We start from the raw sequence: 16,227 nt of genomic DNA on the forward strand, positions 1-16,227 counted from the left end.
GCACTGTGGGGGGGGGGCCTTCCTTGGGACCTGGCTCTCTGGAATCCATTCGGGACCCCCCCACACACGGCAGCACGCAAAGCCAGGTGGCGTCTCTTCCCCTGCAGGGCGTCAGCCCAGCCGGAGGCTGCCTGTTGTCCCTCTCCTGCGACTACCGGGTCCTGGCTAACAACCCCAAGTACGCCATAGGGCTGAACGAGACTCTGCTGGGCATCATCGCCCCCTTCTGGTAAGGCTGGGGCTGCACCCGGGGGCCAAGCCTATCCTGGGAGCCCCCAGTGAGTAGATGTGTTGTTCCAGGTTCAAAGACATGCTGGTGAACACCATCGGGCACCGCGCCGCGGAGCGCGCCCTACAGCTGGGCTTGCTTTTCCCGCCTGCAGACGCCCTCCAGGTGGGCATCGTGGACCAGGTCGTCCCTGAGGACCAGGTGCAGAGCACTTCACGGTCGGTAATGGCCCAGTGGCTGGCCATTCCAGGTGAGAAGCACAGGGAGGGGCCGGGACTGGTGGCAGACACAGCCAGCACCCCCCACAGCCTGATGCTCCTGGTGAGAGCAGAGGGTTCTAGAAGGGGGCTGTGTGCATGTCAGGAACGTACTGCCGACTGACTTAGTCCTGGGGCCACTGCAACAAATTACCACACAGTTGGGGTGTGCGCTGCCTAAAACCACAAAAGTGCATTGTCTCCAAGTCTGCAGGCCAGGAGTCCAAAAGCAAGGTTTGGGCAGGGCCGATGGGCCCCCCCAGAGGCTCCTTCCTGTGTCGTCCAGCCTCTGGCGGCTCAAACACTCTTTGGCCTGTAGATGCATCGCGCTGGTCTGCTTTCCCTCCATGTGGCCTTCCTGCGTGCCTGTCTCCAGTCTCCCCTCTTCCTTTCTCTGGTCAGGACACTCATTGTTGGATTTGGGGCCCACCCGAAATCCAAGATGATCTCATCCTAACTTCATCTGCAGAAACCCTTTTCCAAATACAGCCCCACGCACAGAATCTAGGGCTTGGTTAGGTCCACTCTTCAACCCACTACACAGACCATTGGAAACGGGCCGTGCGTCTGTTTATAGAAATTGGGCTGGTTAATATCCACCGTGATGGAGACCAGGGATCAGCAGAGCGTCTCTAAAGAGCCAGGGAGCTGGTTGGCTCTGTGGGTCCCTCGGTCTCGGCCACGTGGTGGTGCTGGAGCACGAGGGCAACCAAGAGAGTTGTGACCCAGCGAGCATGTTTGTGTGCGATAAAACAGGCCGCTGGTACTTAAAGTGTATATAATTTTCACATGTCACAAAACGTCCTTTTTTCAATTCCATAACAATGTAAAAACTATTCTTAGCTCCCTGGCTATAGGGGGGCCAGGTTCGCTGACTCTGCTGTGAACGAGTACGTAGTGATGTGAAAATATCCCCGTAATGTTGGGGACTGAAAAGGACGGAGTAAGAGGCAGTTTTCACAGTGTCATCCGCTCTGCTTCTAAAAGGAATTGGTAGGCAGTGGGGAACGGGTGATTTTCATTTTGCTTGTTTACTTGTATGTTCTAAGTTTCCTACCAGAGTTTCTGCAGGAACTTTCTTGGCGAGGTTGGGAGTGATGCCACGGTGTCGGGTGGGTTTTCACACTCGGGCCCTTTTCTGTAGACCACGCCCGACAGCTGACCAAGAACCTGGTGCGCAAGCCTACAGCCGACCGCCTGCTCCAGCAGCGTGATGCGGACATCCAGAACTTTGTCCGCTTCATCTCCAGAGACTCCATCCAGAAGTCCCTGCATGTGTACTTAGAAAAGCTCAAAGAGAAGAAGGGCTAAGTGCTGGGCTGCCTCCATGGGGCTGGGGCCGGATGCGCCCTCCTGGGAGCCCTCTGATTCCGAGGGGTTTTAAACAAGCCCCTTTCCAACATAGAAGCATTGTCAGCTCCTCATTTTGCTGATCTTAGAAGGCCCTGTTCCCTGTAACCAGCGTCCCAGGAGCCCACTGTCCCACGAGCGCCTTTTCTTCCTGGCAGGGGGGCAGGGCCTCAGTTTGGGAATCCTGAACCAGCAGGCTGGCTGTTCTGGGTCTCGGTGACATTTGCCGCTGAGCGTCCCCTTTGCCAGAGCAGAAGTGGGAACAAAGTCCTTGCGTTGTCCCATCCCTAGCGACCCAGCTGCCTGACTGCTGAGGGCACACCCCCTGGTCACAGGCCAGTGACCCACAAGGACCTCCCCCAGAGGAAAGCCCTTTGGCCACCACATCTGCCCACTGAGACAGAGGGGCCACGCTCGTCCGGAGACTGGGGGGCTTGAGGAGGGGTGCGGGAGGCAGTACAGGTGAGTCCGTCTGCACTGCAGGAGCCCCAGTCTTCCTTCAGAAAGATCACACCAGAAAACTTGTCCAGACTCTTGAAACAAAGGTTTTTCCTCCATACAGTTCAGGCCAGTTCCCAGACCCACCAAATGGAGTTGTTTCCAAAACCAGAAACCTCACTGGGCCCCTGTACCCCCAGTTCTGCTCCTTCCCAATCCTCGGGTGACGGACTTCCCTGAGACAAAGGGCATGGTTCTCCCTGACAAACCCTTGCCAGCCCAGGGCTCCTGAGAAGCAGCCTTCCCAGGGTGGCCCCATAGAAGAGGCAGTGTGTGCACGTGGGGTGTGTGGGTCCCATCTGCCTGGGCTGCGTGAGGAGTCCAGCCTGCTCACCACTGAAGGGCTCCCTAGGTGTCCCAAGGCCACCCACTGGCTGGGGGCCTGGGGCTCCTGACTGCCTGCTCCCTGCACTACTGGGCAGGGCAGGGACCCCTGATACACTCAAATGTCTGCAAGGTCTGCAGGACCCAGGAAGCGGGGGGAGGGGGGACATCAGACACTGGGAGGTCGGCCTTGCACGTCGGCATCGAAGCTGTGTGTTTATCCCCAGCTGCACTCAGCACGTGTTCTTGGAAGCATTTGCAGTCGGCACAAAGCACAAGCCTCCACTGGCAAGCGCGGGGCGGCATTCTGGGGCCAGCCTGCTCTAGAGGGCGTCCGTTCACCAGCAGGAGTCAAAGGGGCAGGCCGGGCCATCCCTGTCCCCTAGAGGGCGGGGACCCAGGACCCCACTGGGTTGCAGGACCAAAGTTTGGGCCTCAGAGGAGTCCCAAGAAAGGACACGGGAGCCTGGACGCCGACCAGCATGTGGTCCTGGCTGAGTGCTGGCTCGTGTTTATTGAGCACCGCCATGTGCCCGGCACTCTACCACCCTGCGAGGTAGATGGCGTAGCCCGCCGCACAGATGGGCAAACAGGCCGCGTGTTCCCGTGATGTGTGGTAGCCACTTGTCCAACCAGCCGTGCCCGGCCGCCTCACTGGGGGCTGGCCAGCCACCCAGGAGCCCCACAGGGCTGTTCTCCTGGCCTGAGTCTGGAAGCAGCATCCCTGACCGGGCCTTGAGGGTCTTCAGTGGGACTTCAGGGTCACCTCCACAGGAAAATGGTCACTGATGGCGAGAGCCTGGAGGGAGAGAGGTGGAGCCTGAGCAGCCCCGCCGGGCAGCCTGTCCTCCTCGGGCTCCGCCTGAGGAAATGACCACCGCCCGCAGCCCCGCGCGGGCCAGGGATGGAGCCCGCTGGGGCTCCGCGAACCACTGGGCAGCCTGCAGGTGGGCTGCGGCCCGGACTGGAGACCCCACCTGAGAAGAGGCCAGGGGCGTCTTCCGCCATCCCAGGCGATCCTTTCAGCCAGAACCCAGCCTCTAAGGGCGCTCGGTTCAGAAGCGCTGGCAAGGGGAGGGGTATGGCCCCTCCCGTCACCCGCCCTCCCTGCGCGCACTCGCCTGAGCCTGGTCCAGGCCGAACTCCTCCTGGAAGTCGTGCACGGCGGCCGACTGGGGCTTGAGTCTCCTGCGCAGGCGGGCGCCGCACGCCACGATGCGGTCGTAGGCGCAGTCCGAGTTGCCCACGGTGGTGTCGGCGCTGTCGGGGATGAGCCACTTGAAGACCTCGCTGCTGCGCAGGCGGACAGACGGCCAGTCTCCCTCCCTCACGTAGTTGCAGTCAGCGTTGAAGTCGCCCAGGAACAGCAGGTCCTGTGGGGGCCGCGGAGCCGGGGCTGAGCCCGTGCACGCCCCCGCACCCCCACCCGCACGGGCACCGCCAACCCCCCGCACGCGCGCATGGGACCGGGGCGGGGACGGGGCTTACGTCCGTGCCCCACTTGTCGATCACGTCCAGGTACACGTCGTAGAGAGCGTCGATCTCCGCTACGGCCCGGTGCGGTGCCGCGTGCAGCGGGATGAGCACGAACTCCCCCGCAGCTGCGGGAGGCACGGGTCAGAGGCAAGAGGCGGGGGGCGGGGTGCCCTCGGGGAGTTGGTGGGGGAACCTCACCCGAGCCGGGGGCCGAGAACTTGACCACGAAAGGCTCACGGCTGAAGGCGTCCTCCGGGTCCGGGTACTGGTACGTGTCCACGACCGACACCGCGTCCTTCCTGGGGGAAGCAGGCAGGGGGACGCGCTTAGCCGGCCCCCTCCCTCCCCGCGCGCCAGGGCCCCGCGGCCCCGCCCTCACCTGTAGACGAACAGGTACATTTCCTTGTACTGGTCCCGACCCAGGGGCTCGCTGCTCACGAAGCTGTACTCGTGCCTGGACACGCTGCGGAGACACGGGCCAGGCCCGGGGTCAAGGCACGGGGCCGGGCTCCCCGATGTGGGCCTAGGGCCGGAACGCTGGGCCCTGTCCACCCGCCCCCCTCCCCGCACCTGTTGATCTGCTCCATAAGCGCGGACACGGCGCTCAGATCCGGGTCTCGCACCTCCTGCACCAGCGTGATGTCATAGCCAGCCAGGATCTGGGGGAGGGGCCGGCAGGTACGGGGTCACGTGTGGCAGATTCACCCGGGGAAGCCCCGCTGCGGCTCCGCCCCTGGTCCCGGGCCTCACTTGTGCAATGATGCCGCCGCAGGCCGGGTCCGACACTTTGCTGTCGCCGAAGCTCTGGATGTTGAAAGCTCCGATGCGCAGCGCCGTGGCCCCGGCGGCCCCCAGGGCCCAGAGCACGGCCAGCAGGACCCGGGGCCCACCCATGGCGCAGAACAGGCGGTCTGGGAGGGACAGACACGCTCCTGAGCGCGGACTTGGAGTCAGACACACCAAGTCACCCCTCTCCTCCCCAGCCACGGGGTCCAAGGCGCATCCTTCCCCTGCATCCCAGTGTCTCCCGGGTGGTGCACTAGGCTTACCATGGCCATTCTACTCCTTGGGGAAACTGAGGCCCAAATACAGGGGCCCCATCCCTGTCAGGGCCACTGGTCAGCCCAGGCCCCGGACTCACCTGGGATGTGGATGGGGCGGTATGCGAGGCTGAGGATCCAGGCTGGGGGTGTGTCTGTGCACGAGACTGACTCCTCAGGTTTGGTCAGGCAGCAGCTGCGCGCAGGGGCCCAGGCGGGTATTTGAGGCCCCTGTCCAGGGAGGGGCTGGACTGCTCCAGCCCCACCCCCTCTGCGGAGATGGACGCTGGTTCTGGTTCCCAGGGACAGCCCTGGGGGCAAGGCAGCAGGGTCCACCCTGAGCTCGCTCTGGCACCAGGACCATCAGAACCTGCCAGACCCCCAAAACTGTGTTGGGACTGAATGAAAGGGCCAGCCTCCCAAGGTCCAGGCCTTGTTCTTGTCCCCACTCCCCCGCCCCGCGAAACTAGGTCATCAGACTCTCTCCCTCTGGGGTGCCTCTGAGAAAAGGCAGGCAGTGCATCCAGTAAAGACCTTCCTGGTGGCTCTCCTGTTGCTTCTCCGTTGTCACCTCTGGACCCAAGGTCACGGCTCCTGGGCCTCCCAGCCTGGGTCCCCTGCCCACCCCCCTCCCCCCACCTCCGTGGGGCTGGGGAAGCTGGGGTCACGACTCCAGCTGGGCAGGGCGGCAGCAGCAGGCTGCCAGTCCACATGCCAGGGACGCCCACGCACCGCCACGGTGCCGCCAGTCACAGCCGGAGCCCTGGGCGGGGTGGCTAGGCGCGTGAGTCTGCAGGGGGGCCGGGCAGGGGGGGGCATCACAAGTGGCGGGTTTTCATGTTTTATTGTAAAGCAACAAAAAACTATTTACACTCCCACAACCCCTCTGAACACCTGAAATCTGTGTCCCCTCTTCCGTGGGTCCTCGCCCCCGCCCAGCCCGGCCCCGAGAGCCTGCGGGTGGCCATGCTAGACGATGACCGTCTGCACCTCGAGCTGGCCCTCCGGTGAGGCGATGACCAGCTCGCCCGCGTGCTCCAGGATTTCAATGTCCTCCGAGGAAACCATGGTCACAGTGGCCTGCTCGGTGCCGTTTGCGCCCGCACGGGCCGTGAGGACAGTGCCCTCGCTGATGGCCGAGGCCAGCGTCATGGCCACCTGCTCCGTCAGGCTCTCCGGCGTAGCAATGGTGATGGTGTCCGCCGCGGCCGCCTCTGGGCCCAACCCCGCCTCCTGGTCCATAGTCACATTCTGCACGATGATCTGGTGCCCGGCGCTGGCCTGATGCACGATCTGCTGCACCACCTTCATAATGTGGCTGTCCACCTGCGGGCGGCTCGCAGCTCAGCCAGTGGCTGTGGGGAGGGCGCCAGGCCACCACCCCGGCCCCGCCACCCTCCCCCCGCCCCTCACCTCCGTCTGGGTGCCCTCAATGATCTCTGCGGCTTCGTTGGTCTCCGCGTCGTCTGCGGTGGCCTGGATGGGGGTCAGAGGTCAGCCTGGCCCCTCAGAGGCCTGGCCCCACCCCAGCGGCCCCGCCCCCACCTCAATGATGTACTCCTGGGTGTCAGCCACGACGGACGAGAACTCCACCAGCACGGTGTGCGGGTCCTCCGCGAGCACCGTGGCGGCTGCCGTGGGACTCTCCTCGGACACCAGCAACTCCTCCACCTCCAGCAGGCAGCCCCCTGGGGGCGGGGGGCGGCTCCGTCAGCGCAGCTGACTTCCCGGCCCTCCCCCCAACCCCCCGCTGCCCCACGGCCCTGACCTTTGGTGCGCAGGTGCCGGTTCAGCGTGCCATGCTCCGCGAAGCCACGGCCGCACCTGTAACACTTGAAGGGCTTCTCGCCCGTGTGGTGCCGCACGTGCCTCACCAGGGAGCCCTTCTCCCGGAAGCCTCGGCTGCAGAACGGGCACACGTGCGGCTTCTCCTCCAGGTGTGTCCGGAAGTGCACCTGCTGGGCATTCTGTGGGGCCCCACCATCAGCGCCCACCTGGCCTCGGCCACGGCTCAGCCCACGACTCTCCCGTCCCACTGCAGGCCAGGGAAAGGGCCCAGGGGCCGTGTGGTCGGGGGAGGGGGGTGCTGGGAGGCAGGGAACAGGGCATGGATCTGGCCCGGGGCAGGGGAGCCCGCGGATCGGGGGTCAGGAGCCAGGGTCCAGGGCCTGAGGGCCCACCTTGGTCTTGTAGCACTTGCCACACTCGGGACACGGGTAGGGCCGCTCATCGGAGTGGACGCGCCGGTGGCCGCGGACGTGGGCGATGGTCTTGTAGAGCTTCCCGCAGTCTCCACAGCGGAAACGGCGCTCGTGCACGTGCACCTCCTGGTGCTTCTTGAGCAGGTAGGCCTTGGGGAAAGCCTTGCCACACTGCACGCACGTGAACGGCCTTGGCCCTGGGGCCGCCGGTGAGGTCAGGCCGGGTCCACCCCTTGAGGGCCCCCTGCCTGCTGCCCGCCCAGGGACCAACCTAGCCGCCCACCGCACACCCAAGGCCCATCCCGGCCATCTGCTACCCGGCACCCACCTGCATGGCCCCTTTTGTGGGCCTCCAGGGTGGCCGCCGTCGGGAAGGTCTCACTGCACTGAGGGCACGGGTGGGTCCTGGGCACAGTGGAGGCCCCGCTGGCCACCTGCTGGGGGGGGCACAGCACATTTCCAGCACCCACTGCAGGCTGGACACCAGCAGTACCAAGGAGAACAGACCCACGGCACCCCCTCCCCCCCGCAAGCTCCATCATGATACCATGAGCACCGGGAAGGCAGTAAACACGGAACAAAGTCCCTGTAGAAGGGAACTCGATTTTTTCACTCAGGGAGGACGGCTGCCAGGCCGGGGTGGTGACCTTGTAGCCGAGGTCCAGCCCTCCTCGAAGGAGCACGCCGGCAGCGCAGGCACCTACTGTCTCCACAGGCTCCACTTCCAGCAGCGGCAGCTCTGAGGGACCATCTCCCAGGGTCTGCGGACTGGGTGCGGCGGGAGGAGCTGCCTCCAGGGCCCCCTCCTCTCCGGTGACACGCTCAAGGACAATGCCGGAGTTCTGCATGGCCTGGTGCAGCAGGTTCTCACGGCCACCCTCGCTGGGACAGGGAAGCTCCTCGGGGCCCGGGGGCTGTGGGCAGGCAGAGGGAGGGAAGCTGGCCAGGCGGCCTGGCCCACAGTACCCACTTGTACCCACTGCACGGGGCAGACCCCACATGGCCCAAGGAGCACCACACATACCCAGAGGAATGCTTCGGGGAGCCCCACAGCCCTCTCTCCCTGCCCTCACTCTCCCCCTCACCCCCAGCTCCCCATCCCTCGGCCCTCGCTGCCCTCTGGCGTGCCTCCCCTGCAGCCAGACTGAGAGCCAGGAAGGCAGGCCGGGTCCGTCCCCTTCCCGTGGAGCCGCTCCCCAGGCTGGCCCGCACCTCTGGAGTCAGGGTTTTCATGCCCAGGGGAAGCTCCTGCATTTGGACATGGACTTCGTGGATGACAGTGCCCTTGGCGTCTGTCACCAGGTGAATCACGGGTGAGGTCTCCATAGGTTCGCTCGTCACTGATGAAGATGGGACCGTCCCCACCGTGGAGGTGCCAGATCCTTTAAGGCAGAACCGAGAGAATCCTTGAAGAAACCTGCCCAGCCAGGGTGGCCCCCGGGCCGCAGTCAGGACCAGGCCAGGGAGCCCGTACCTCGCTGACCTGCGGGCGCGTCCTCTTTGCCGACAACCACGTCCTTGCTCATGCTGAAGCGGATTTTTTCTGTGCACGGGGTAAGAGACTTGAGGTGCCGGGTCAGTGCACCCGACTCCCGGAAGCTCTTCCCGCACTTGGCGCACTTATAGGGGCGCTCGTCTGTGGAGGGAACGGAGTCAGCCCCAGGCAGGGCTAGCGGCCTGGGGCCACAGCCTCACGGCCCACCAGAGGCCGGGGCACCACCAGAGCCACTGGCAGCGTGCCGTGCGGCCCCCAGCCCCCGCCCGGCTCACCGGTGTGCCGCCGGTGGTGCCGGATGAGCGAACCCTTGGTCCGGAAGGAGGCCCCGCACAGCTTGCACTCGTGGTCCTTGCGGCTGCTGTGGGTGACCATGTGGGCCTTGAGGATGCTGCCCTGGGGGGAGGGGACAAGTGGGGCTCAGGCGCCTGCCGGGGCAGAAGGGGGAGGAGGCCCGGCCTGCACGCGGCCCCGGGGCTCACCGTCTTGAAGGTCTTGTGGCACAGCATGCACACGTAGCGGCCGTCCTCGTTCACCAGCAGCTTGACCTGAGCCTGCTCGCCCTCCCCGCTGACCGCAGGCCCCTGACGGCTGGGGCTACCTGGGGCTTCTGCCATCTCGCCGTCCCCCGGCTCCGCTTCAGCAGCCACAATGACCTCTTTGATGTGTCCGCCGCCTGAAGAAAGGCGGGTCAGCCTGAGCCTCGGGACCCTGCGCCACCTCCGATCCCTAGCGGGGACCACTGCTGGGGGGCAGGGAGGGGGCCGTGGGGCTGTCCCGACCACGTTCCAGCCCGTGCTTGGCACTTGCTCCACAAGCGGGAGGCATCCCCTCTGACTGCAGAGCTGCCCGGGGAAGCTCCAAGACCCCACAATGTTTCCAGTGGGGAGACCCAGCATGAGCACTGGTGCCCTTCCTAAGGCTAGGAGCACACGACTAGACGTGGGCAGGGGTCCTGCCACCTCTAGGGACGCGTGAGTGCCAGCCCGGAGAGGGGGGTGGGCGGTCTGCTCTGCTCATGGCACCGGCTCCCCTGACAGGTGAGGCGGCTGCCTCCAGGGACCGGCAGGGAGGCTGGGGACGCATCTGGGAGCATCAGTGCTCCCGAGACACCTGGGACTGCCTGAGGAAGGGGGCCGGGCTTTAGCACCTCTCACGGGTGATGAAGAGATCTGACAACGTGCAAAGCTAATCCGTAAACACACTGCACAATTTCTGCTCCTAAAAATGACGTGCGGGGAACAGTTGTAAAGCCTCTCTTAGGAACCATCTCAATCACACAGACAGAGTGTTTTGACAAGCCATTCTCCCAAACAGAAGGAAGCACCGTGACTCAGAAATAATTAAGGGCCTCTCTCGCCCGTGCCCTGGCTGATGTGCTTGATGCTGTAACGTCCCTCCACCCCAGAAGCAAACTTCCGAAAGGCCAGGGGCTTCTGCCAAGCGAGGACTGGAGGTGGAGCGTGGTACGATGGACAGTGGATGGAGGGCTCAAGGAAGGAGGAACATGGCTGCCCTGAGCCCAGAGATGACATGCAAGTTTGTTTGCCTGGAGAGGCAGGACAGTCTGGTACAGGTTCCCCACACAGCCCCCTGAGGCCCCTGGCCCCGCAAGGACTGAGATGCCCCCAGTCCTGGCATGCCAGCAAACTGGAAGTTGAGGACGCTAGCCAACCTGCATCAAAGAGCAGCTGACACCAAGGGGATGGACACTTGGGGCACCCAAGGGGGCGAGAGAGCTGGGAGGTGCCCAGAGAGGAGCCCCCGGAGCTCATGGCGGAGCTGCCGAGCAGCAGGTGTGAGCCGGCTGGAGGCTGGCGTGCTGGGAAGGGGCCTGGCTGGCTGGGGGTCTGGGACCCGTGGGTGCCACCCTAGCCCAGGGAACTTGTTTTCCCATAGGACACCACTCACCCCAGAAAACAAACACCATGCCAGGGCCGGAGTGCGGCCCCACCTCCTGCATGACAACATGCCTGTCCCAGAGCGGCACAGGTGAACGTCCCCATCCACAGGATGTCAGCACGGAGACAGGGACAGGTGTCCTGCCACCTCCCTGAGGCGGGACCTCGGCAGAAAGGCCTGTTCTGATGTTCCCCTCTCTGACGTCTCCTCCATCTCTCTCCCTGCCCCAGCTGCTCCCCAGGGCTTCGCAAGGCCAAGTTCTACCTGCTGCCCAAACCCGCATCCTGTCAGGCCGCCCACTCACGCACCTGCCAAGACTCCTACCCGACAGACTGCCAGGTAATGACCGTGGCCTTCCCAACGTGGCAGCAGGCCGCGCCCAGCCTCCTTCCTGGGTATACACGCCCACCCCTGGCTGACCTCTGAAGCTTCTCCCTTCCCAATCCAGACCTGTCAACAAGCCCTCTCCTACATCCGAAGAGCACTTTAACTTAAAAAGAACCATCAAAGAGGCTGACTTGCTCTGTACGCTCGTAAAAGCCGGGTAAGAATCGGCAGGAGTTGCCACCCCCACGTGGGAGGGGACAGCCAAGGTCAGCACAGAGCCAGAGCAGCACGTGCATCCCCTGCGTACCCCAACCTGACCTATCAGAGCTGACCCTGGGGTAGGGAGCAGCAACCAGGGGTGGCAGAGAAATAGGGAAGATTCCAGAAGGACCAGGGAAAAAAGTCTGGAGAAGCCGCAGGAGGAAACAACCAGCTCGTGAGTAAACACAAAGTGAGGACTCTGAATGCAGCCCGCCAGCTTCCCCTTCCTGGCAGGCCAGGGCCTGGTGCCCGGTGCTCAGCCCCGAGGGCCTCAGCCCTCCTCAGCCAGGCCTTGCTCTCAGGACAGCAGAGAGACACGGGCAGCGAGGGTCCCTAGCCTCCGGTGCTGACCACAAACAGCTGACAGGTCGGCGACAGCTGTGCTGAGAGCCACACGTGGACAGCCACAGTGGGACCAGATCGTGCTGGCTTACCGACGATGTCAGGTGCGTGGCTGATGTCTGCCGTTAAAGTGGCTGCCTCCACCACGATGTGGGCCACAGTGATGGGCTCCTCCGGGCCTGCCACTGCTGACACCACCTACCAAGGGGGGACAGGGGACAGAGAGGACTCATCTGCGGGGCTCTGGAGCTCCCTTGGCTTGGAGAGGACGGGCTTGGGTTTGTGTCCATGCAGGAAGGCTGCGGTGGGGCCTCTCATCTCCCCCAACATCTCTCCTGCCCCTGCTCTGAGCCTGACTCCTGCCTGGTCCCTCCATCTCAGACCTAAGGGGTCACCCCATCACTCAAAAACCTCTGGCCACCGTGGGCTGATTGCAGAGCACCGAGCGTCATTGTGGAGGGCTCCAGGAGGAAGTGGCCAGCAGCTCTGGCCCGAAGCTCAGCTCAGCAGGCTGTGCAGGGATGAGGTCAGCACCTACACCCACCAGCCCCAGCCAGGGTATCAAGGGAAAGAGCCCAGCCATGTGGGACCGGGGGGTCTTCCTGGAGGAAAGGGCACCACTGGGAGGGGCAGGAAAGGGCACAGGGTCAGAGTGAGAGTGCTATGAGCCCTATGACCTCTGGACCACTCCCTGTGATGACCTGAGGCAGCTGACATCTCTCAGAGCCTCCTTTCCCACCTCCATACGAGGAGGATGACGAGAATGCAACCCTGCGAGGGTGCTGTGGACCCCTCACGAGAACGTGTGTGTAGCCCAAGCATGCACACAACACCACAAAGTCGGCCATTTTTATGACAAGGGGGCAGGACGCCCAGAGCTACCCTTTGTTTGTGGGATCCTGAGGAACTGGGTGTACAGGGAATGAGACAAGCCCTGAGCCAGGACAGGCCCTGAGGTTCCAAGAAAGGCGAGACCGTAACTGCGCAGGCTCCGGCCTGAGGCTGCTGAGAAGGCTGGGCCACCCTGGCGCACTGCTGAGCTCTTGGGGGCTGGGCCCAGACCCTCCCTCATCCATGACCAGGCGCCAGCCCTCTGCCCAGACCCTGAGCCACAGGGCACCAGCTGCACCCACCCCCCTCCCAGCTGTCAGAGGACCCCGGGGTCGGGGTGGGGAGCGCACACATACACGGGTATGTGCAGGGCGTGGCAGGGGGGAGCTCACCTCCTGGCCCAGCAGCGCACCAGCAGCAGGGGCTGCAGGGAGGGCCTCCTGAGGGGCCCTCTGGCACACCTTCTGGAGCTTGTGTTGAACAAAGTCTTCCAAGGCAGTGAACTCCGCCTGGCAGCGGCCACATCTGTGCACATCGTCCTCATCTGCAATGAGCCTGTGGTCGGTGCGGCTCGGGAGGGCCTCCAGCGCTGGGTGCCACTGGAAGCAGCCGCACCTTCCCCAGCCCTCCCAGAAGGGCTGAGAAAACTCTTGGAGGCCCAGGGTGCCAGCCCCCATCCTCTGGGGATCTGCAGAAGCGGGGTCCACCCCAGGGAGAGCAGCATCCCGCAGGTGGTGGCCTCAACCGTACAGTTAGGCTGCGGACAGCCACTGAGGCTGTTGTGGCCAAAACCCCGACTTTAGAGGTGAGGGGACAGAGGCCCTGGGAGCAGCCAGGAGGTGGAGGGATTCACACACATCAGTTTGGGGACAGTGGAGGACCAGGGATTAAGATTGTTGGTCTATCTGTGTGCCCTTCAGCACCTCAGTGGCCATGTCTGGGTCCATTTGCTCATCCATAAAATGGGCCAACCCAGTGCGTGTATGGTGCAGTGGGGATCAGTGGGCTAATGCCCACAGGGCTCTGGCTGAGAGGCCAGCCCTAGGCAAACACAGAAGAGGCAGGACGCCCTGACCCATAACCCTCTTTCCTCACTGACTTGCTGCTTCATTGGTTCTGAACAGGCAGGAGCTCCCTGTTCTCCTGAAGACACTCAGGATGGAACTTTCCAGAGGGGCTCCACACCCCAGGAACATCACACCCGAGCCCCTCACCATCTAGGCTGAGCAGCCAGTGCCTACCCCAGGTCCTACAGGAGAGACTTTCCACTCACTGAGTCCCTACTGGGTGCCAGGCACCTCACTGGGGATGTCACCAAATCCAGCCAGCACCCTGGGGAAACAGAGATGACCATTCTCATTGCAGAAAAATGACTTGCAATTCAAAGGCCCCCAGCTGGTGAGTGTTAGGACCAGAACCTGGACCTGAGGGTTTACTCCAGATGGCCTGCCATTTGCACAAAGGGATGGGGCATGTCCCTTGTGCTTCCATAAAAGTCTGCCAGTTCCTACCACTTCAAATGCAGTACCACATCAAGGTCAAACCCAGGCCCGGCACATAGAAGGAGTCTTCTGAATTAGTGAGCAAACAAAAGCCTAAACCACAGCCATGACTGGCCCACAGAAGACCACAGTCCCCTCCAGATGGCTCACAGTCACAAGCCAAGCACTGAGGTGCCCACCACCCTCTTAAGCTTCCCACCTCGTTGGCCAAGTCTGACTCAGTGCTGCCGATGAAGGGGCACCCACCACAGAAGGGGACACGCCTCGCCCACACAACACTGACAGGGCTGGGGGCAAGCCCAGCACGGCACAGCAACCTCCAAAGAGATCCCTCTGCAGGTTGGCACTGCCCCTAATGGTCCTGCCTTTCCCCAGCTGGAATAAGAAGGAGCAAGAAGAAAAAAATGTACTGAGAAGATGAGCTCTGTGGAGACGGGGACCACCACCCCAATTTCACCAGCCAGTCCCCTCCTCTCGGGCCAACCTGGAGAGCTGAGGATAGAGACCCTCCTTCTGTCTGAAAAGCTATCCGTGCACCTGTGAGCCAGCCCTGGGCGAGCCAGCCCTGGGTGTGCCTGCGGCACTGCTCTCAGCGGGTCACCACATGCTCTATCTTCCTTGTCACCACAGTCCTGGGAAGCAGCAGAGCCCAGAAGTTAGGGGACCTGGCTGAGGAGTCACACAGTCCAGTCCTTGCTACTTACCACCTGGGTGACCTGGTCACTTTGATATCCTTGAACCTCAATTTCCCTCATCCACAAAATGGGAATAACAACAACAGTAAGAGCCTCCAGGGTTGGTTTTAGGATGAAAATGCGATGCGGGGTAAGTGCTTAACACATTAGCAGCGGCAGCAGCATCCCCATCCTGCAAGGGGAAAGGCAGGCTCACCTGCCCAGGATCAACTAGCCAGAAAGCGGCAGGTCTGGGATGGAGCTTGCAGGCTGGCTGCAGAGCACCAGCTCTCCACCACTGGGCTCTGCTGCCTCTCCAAGGGCCAGCCCGGAGCCTGGAGCCCCGGAGCCCCGGAGCCCCGCCCCCCTGCAGCCTCCAGCCCTACCCCAGCCAGGGCTCTGGAGGCCCGTCAGGTGCAGTGGGAGGGGGCCCAGAGGAGAGCAGGGCCGTGCCCAGAAAGACGAAGATGGGCCGGACCGCGGGTCTGAGGGGCAAGGCCGGCCGTGGAGGCGATGGCAGAGGTCTACACGCGCAGCCCCCAGAGGCTTGGCCACCTGCGAGTATCCGTGAGTGGGCACCGAGGCCCGCTGGGTGATGGGCGCCCCGCAGGAGAGGCCCGAGGGTCTGAGGAAGCCGGGGACTCGTGGAGAGCTATGCAGGGCCCCCTTGGGGACCCGGGAGGTCCTCAAGGAACAGGCGTCTGGGACGGTCTGTCGCGTCCACAGCTCGGGCCATCGGGGCCTCCTCCAGCCAGGACTGAGCCGTCCCCACCCCGGCCGCGCCCGACCGCGTCAGGCCTCGTCAGGCCCCGTCAGGCCCTGTTACCTTCTTCGCTAAAGGGCGCCGGGAGGCCTAGGAAGCCGCCAGGGGCCAAGGCCGCCGCCGCCGTCGCCGCTGCCACGACCCCGCCCTCGCCCGCCTCCCGCCCGGCTTCGGCCCGGGCTTCTGCCGTATGCGCGGCCGTCACCCGCACTGCCATCGCGCCCTCCATGTCGCAACGCGCCGCAGGAAGATGGCGGATTTACGACCGTGTCGTCATAACAACGGGCCGCACTGAGGAGAGCGAGAGAGAACGACAAGAGGAGGAAGACGGGGCGGGGCCAGACGGGTTTGACTGACAGGCGCAGGGGCGGAGTCTGAGAAGAGGGGCCTGGAACTGCAGAGGCGGGGCCAGACTCCAGGAGAGAGGGCACGGGGAGGGGCTGCTCGGGGGCGTGGTCACAGTGGAGCGCGCTGACAGGCGGAGGGGCGGGGTCAGAGGCGGGCCCTCAGGGCGGGGATCGGGGCGGCAGGGTCTTGGCCCGGCGGGAGGAGCCGAGGGCTGGGTTCCCCCAGCGGCGTCAGGTCTGAGAGCGGCAGCGGAGGCAGGGGGGCGGCCCGCCTGACAGTGCCCCGGCTCCGACAAGTAGCGTGGTGCTCACCGCCGGGGCTCCACCGCGTCGGGTCAGAACCTCCCTTGCTGGTTGCCGGGTCCCAAGGAAGAGCCCGAATTGGGGCTGGCTCTCCGGTAGCTTCAC

At 63.8% G+C, this 16,227-nt stretch overlaps 3 protein-coding genes across 6 annotated transcripts in view; 1 reads left to right on the forward strand and 2 right to left on the reverse strand.

Annotated features, from left to right (window-relative positions):
• ECI1 (enoyl-CoA delta isomerase 1) overlaps positions 1-1,893 on the forward strand; it is an 8,923-nt gene extending 7,030 nt beyond the window's left edge. The window contains exons 6-7 of the mRNA XM_034669584.1: positions 301-479; positions 1,631-1,893. Of these exons, the coding sequence (XP_034525475.1) occupies positions 301-479; positions 1,631-1,797 (346 nt within the window). The 3' untranslated portion in view covers positions 1,798-1,893. The remainder of the gene's footprint in view (positions 1-300; positions 480-1,630) is intronic.
• A 642-nt stretch (positions 1,894-2,535) lies between these two features.
• DNASE1L2 (deoxyribonuclease 1 like 2) lies at positions 2,536-5,288 on the reverse strand. Its single transcript, XM_019807296.2, has 7 exons — positions 4,885-5,288; positions 4,705-4,793; positions 4,514-4,597; positions 4,333-4,433; positions 4,147-4,259; positions 3,780-4,031; positions 2,536-3,457 (listed from the first exon to the last, which is right to left on the reverse strand). Exons 1-7 carry the CDS (start codon positions 5,026-5,028, stop codon positions 3,404-3,406), a joined length of 837 nt encoding a protein of 278 aa, XP_019662855.1. The 5' UTR covers positions 5,029-5,288; the 3' UTR covers positions 2,536-3,403.
• Positions 5,289-5,999: 711 nt separating this feature from the next.
• E4F1 (E4F transcription factor 1) lies at positions 6,000-15,827 on the reverse strand. Of its 4 annotated transcripts, none has more exons than XM_034670580.1 (14): positions 15,536-15,827; positions 12,926-13,077; positions 11,795-11,900; positions 9,353-9,546; positions 9,146-9,266; positions 8,859-9,011; positions 8,588-8,757; positions 8,080-8,289; positions 7,704-7,809; positions 7,355-7,572; positions 6,943-7,141; positions 6,720-6,862; positions 6,588-6,650; positions 6,000-6,500 (listed from the first exon to the last, which is right to left on the reverse strand). In XM_034670580.1, the coding sequence occupies exons 1-14, from the start codon at positions 15,699-15,701 to the stop codon at positions 6,144-6,146; spliced, it is 2,358 nt and encodes a 785-aa protein (XP_034526471.1). In that variant the 5' UTR covers positions 15,702-15,827; the 3' UTR covers positions 6,000-6,143. The 4 variants fall into 4 exon arrangements, with proteins under 4 accessions (XP_034526471.1, XP_034526469.1, XP_034526470.1 ...); XM_034670578.1 differs by having other exon boundaries at positions 8,850-9,011; positions 15,536-15,826; XM_034670579.1 differs by having other exon boundaries at positions 7,704-7,812; positions 15,536-15,825.
• Between the last annotated feature and the right edge of the window lie 400 nt (positions 15,828-16,227).

The sequence above is a fragment of the Ailuropoda melanoleuca genome, chromosome 10, assembly GCF_002007445.2.
Source record: "Ailuropoda melanoleuca isolate Jingjing chromosome 10, ASM200744v2, whole genome shotgun sequence".
Taxonomy (NCBI): Eukaryota; Metazoa; Chordata; class Mammalia; order Carnivora; family Ursidae; genus Ailuropoda; species Ailuropoda melanoleuca.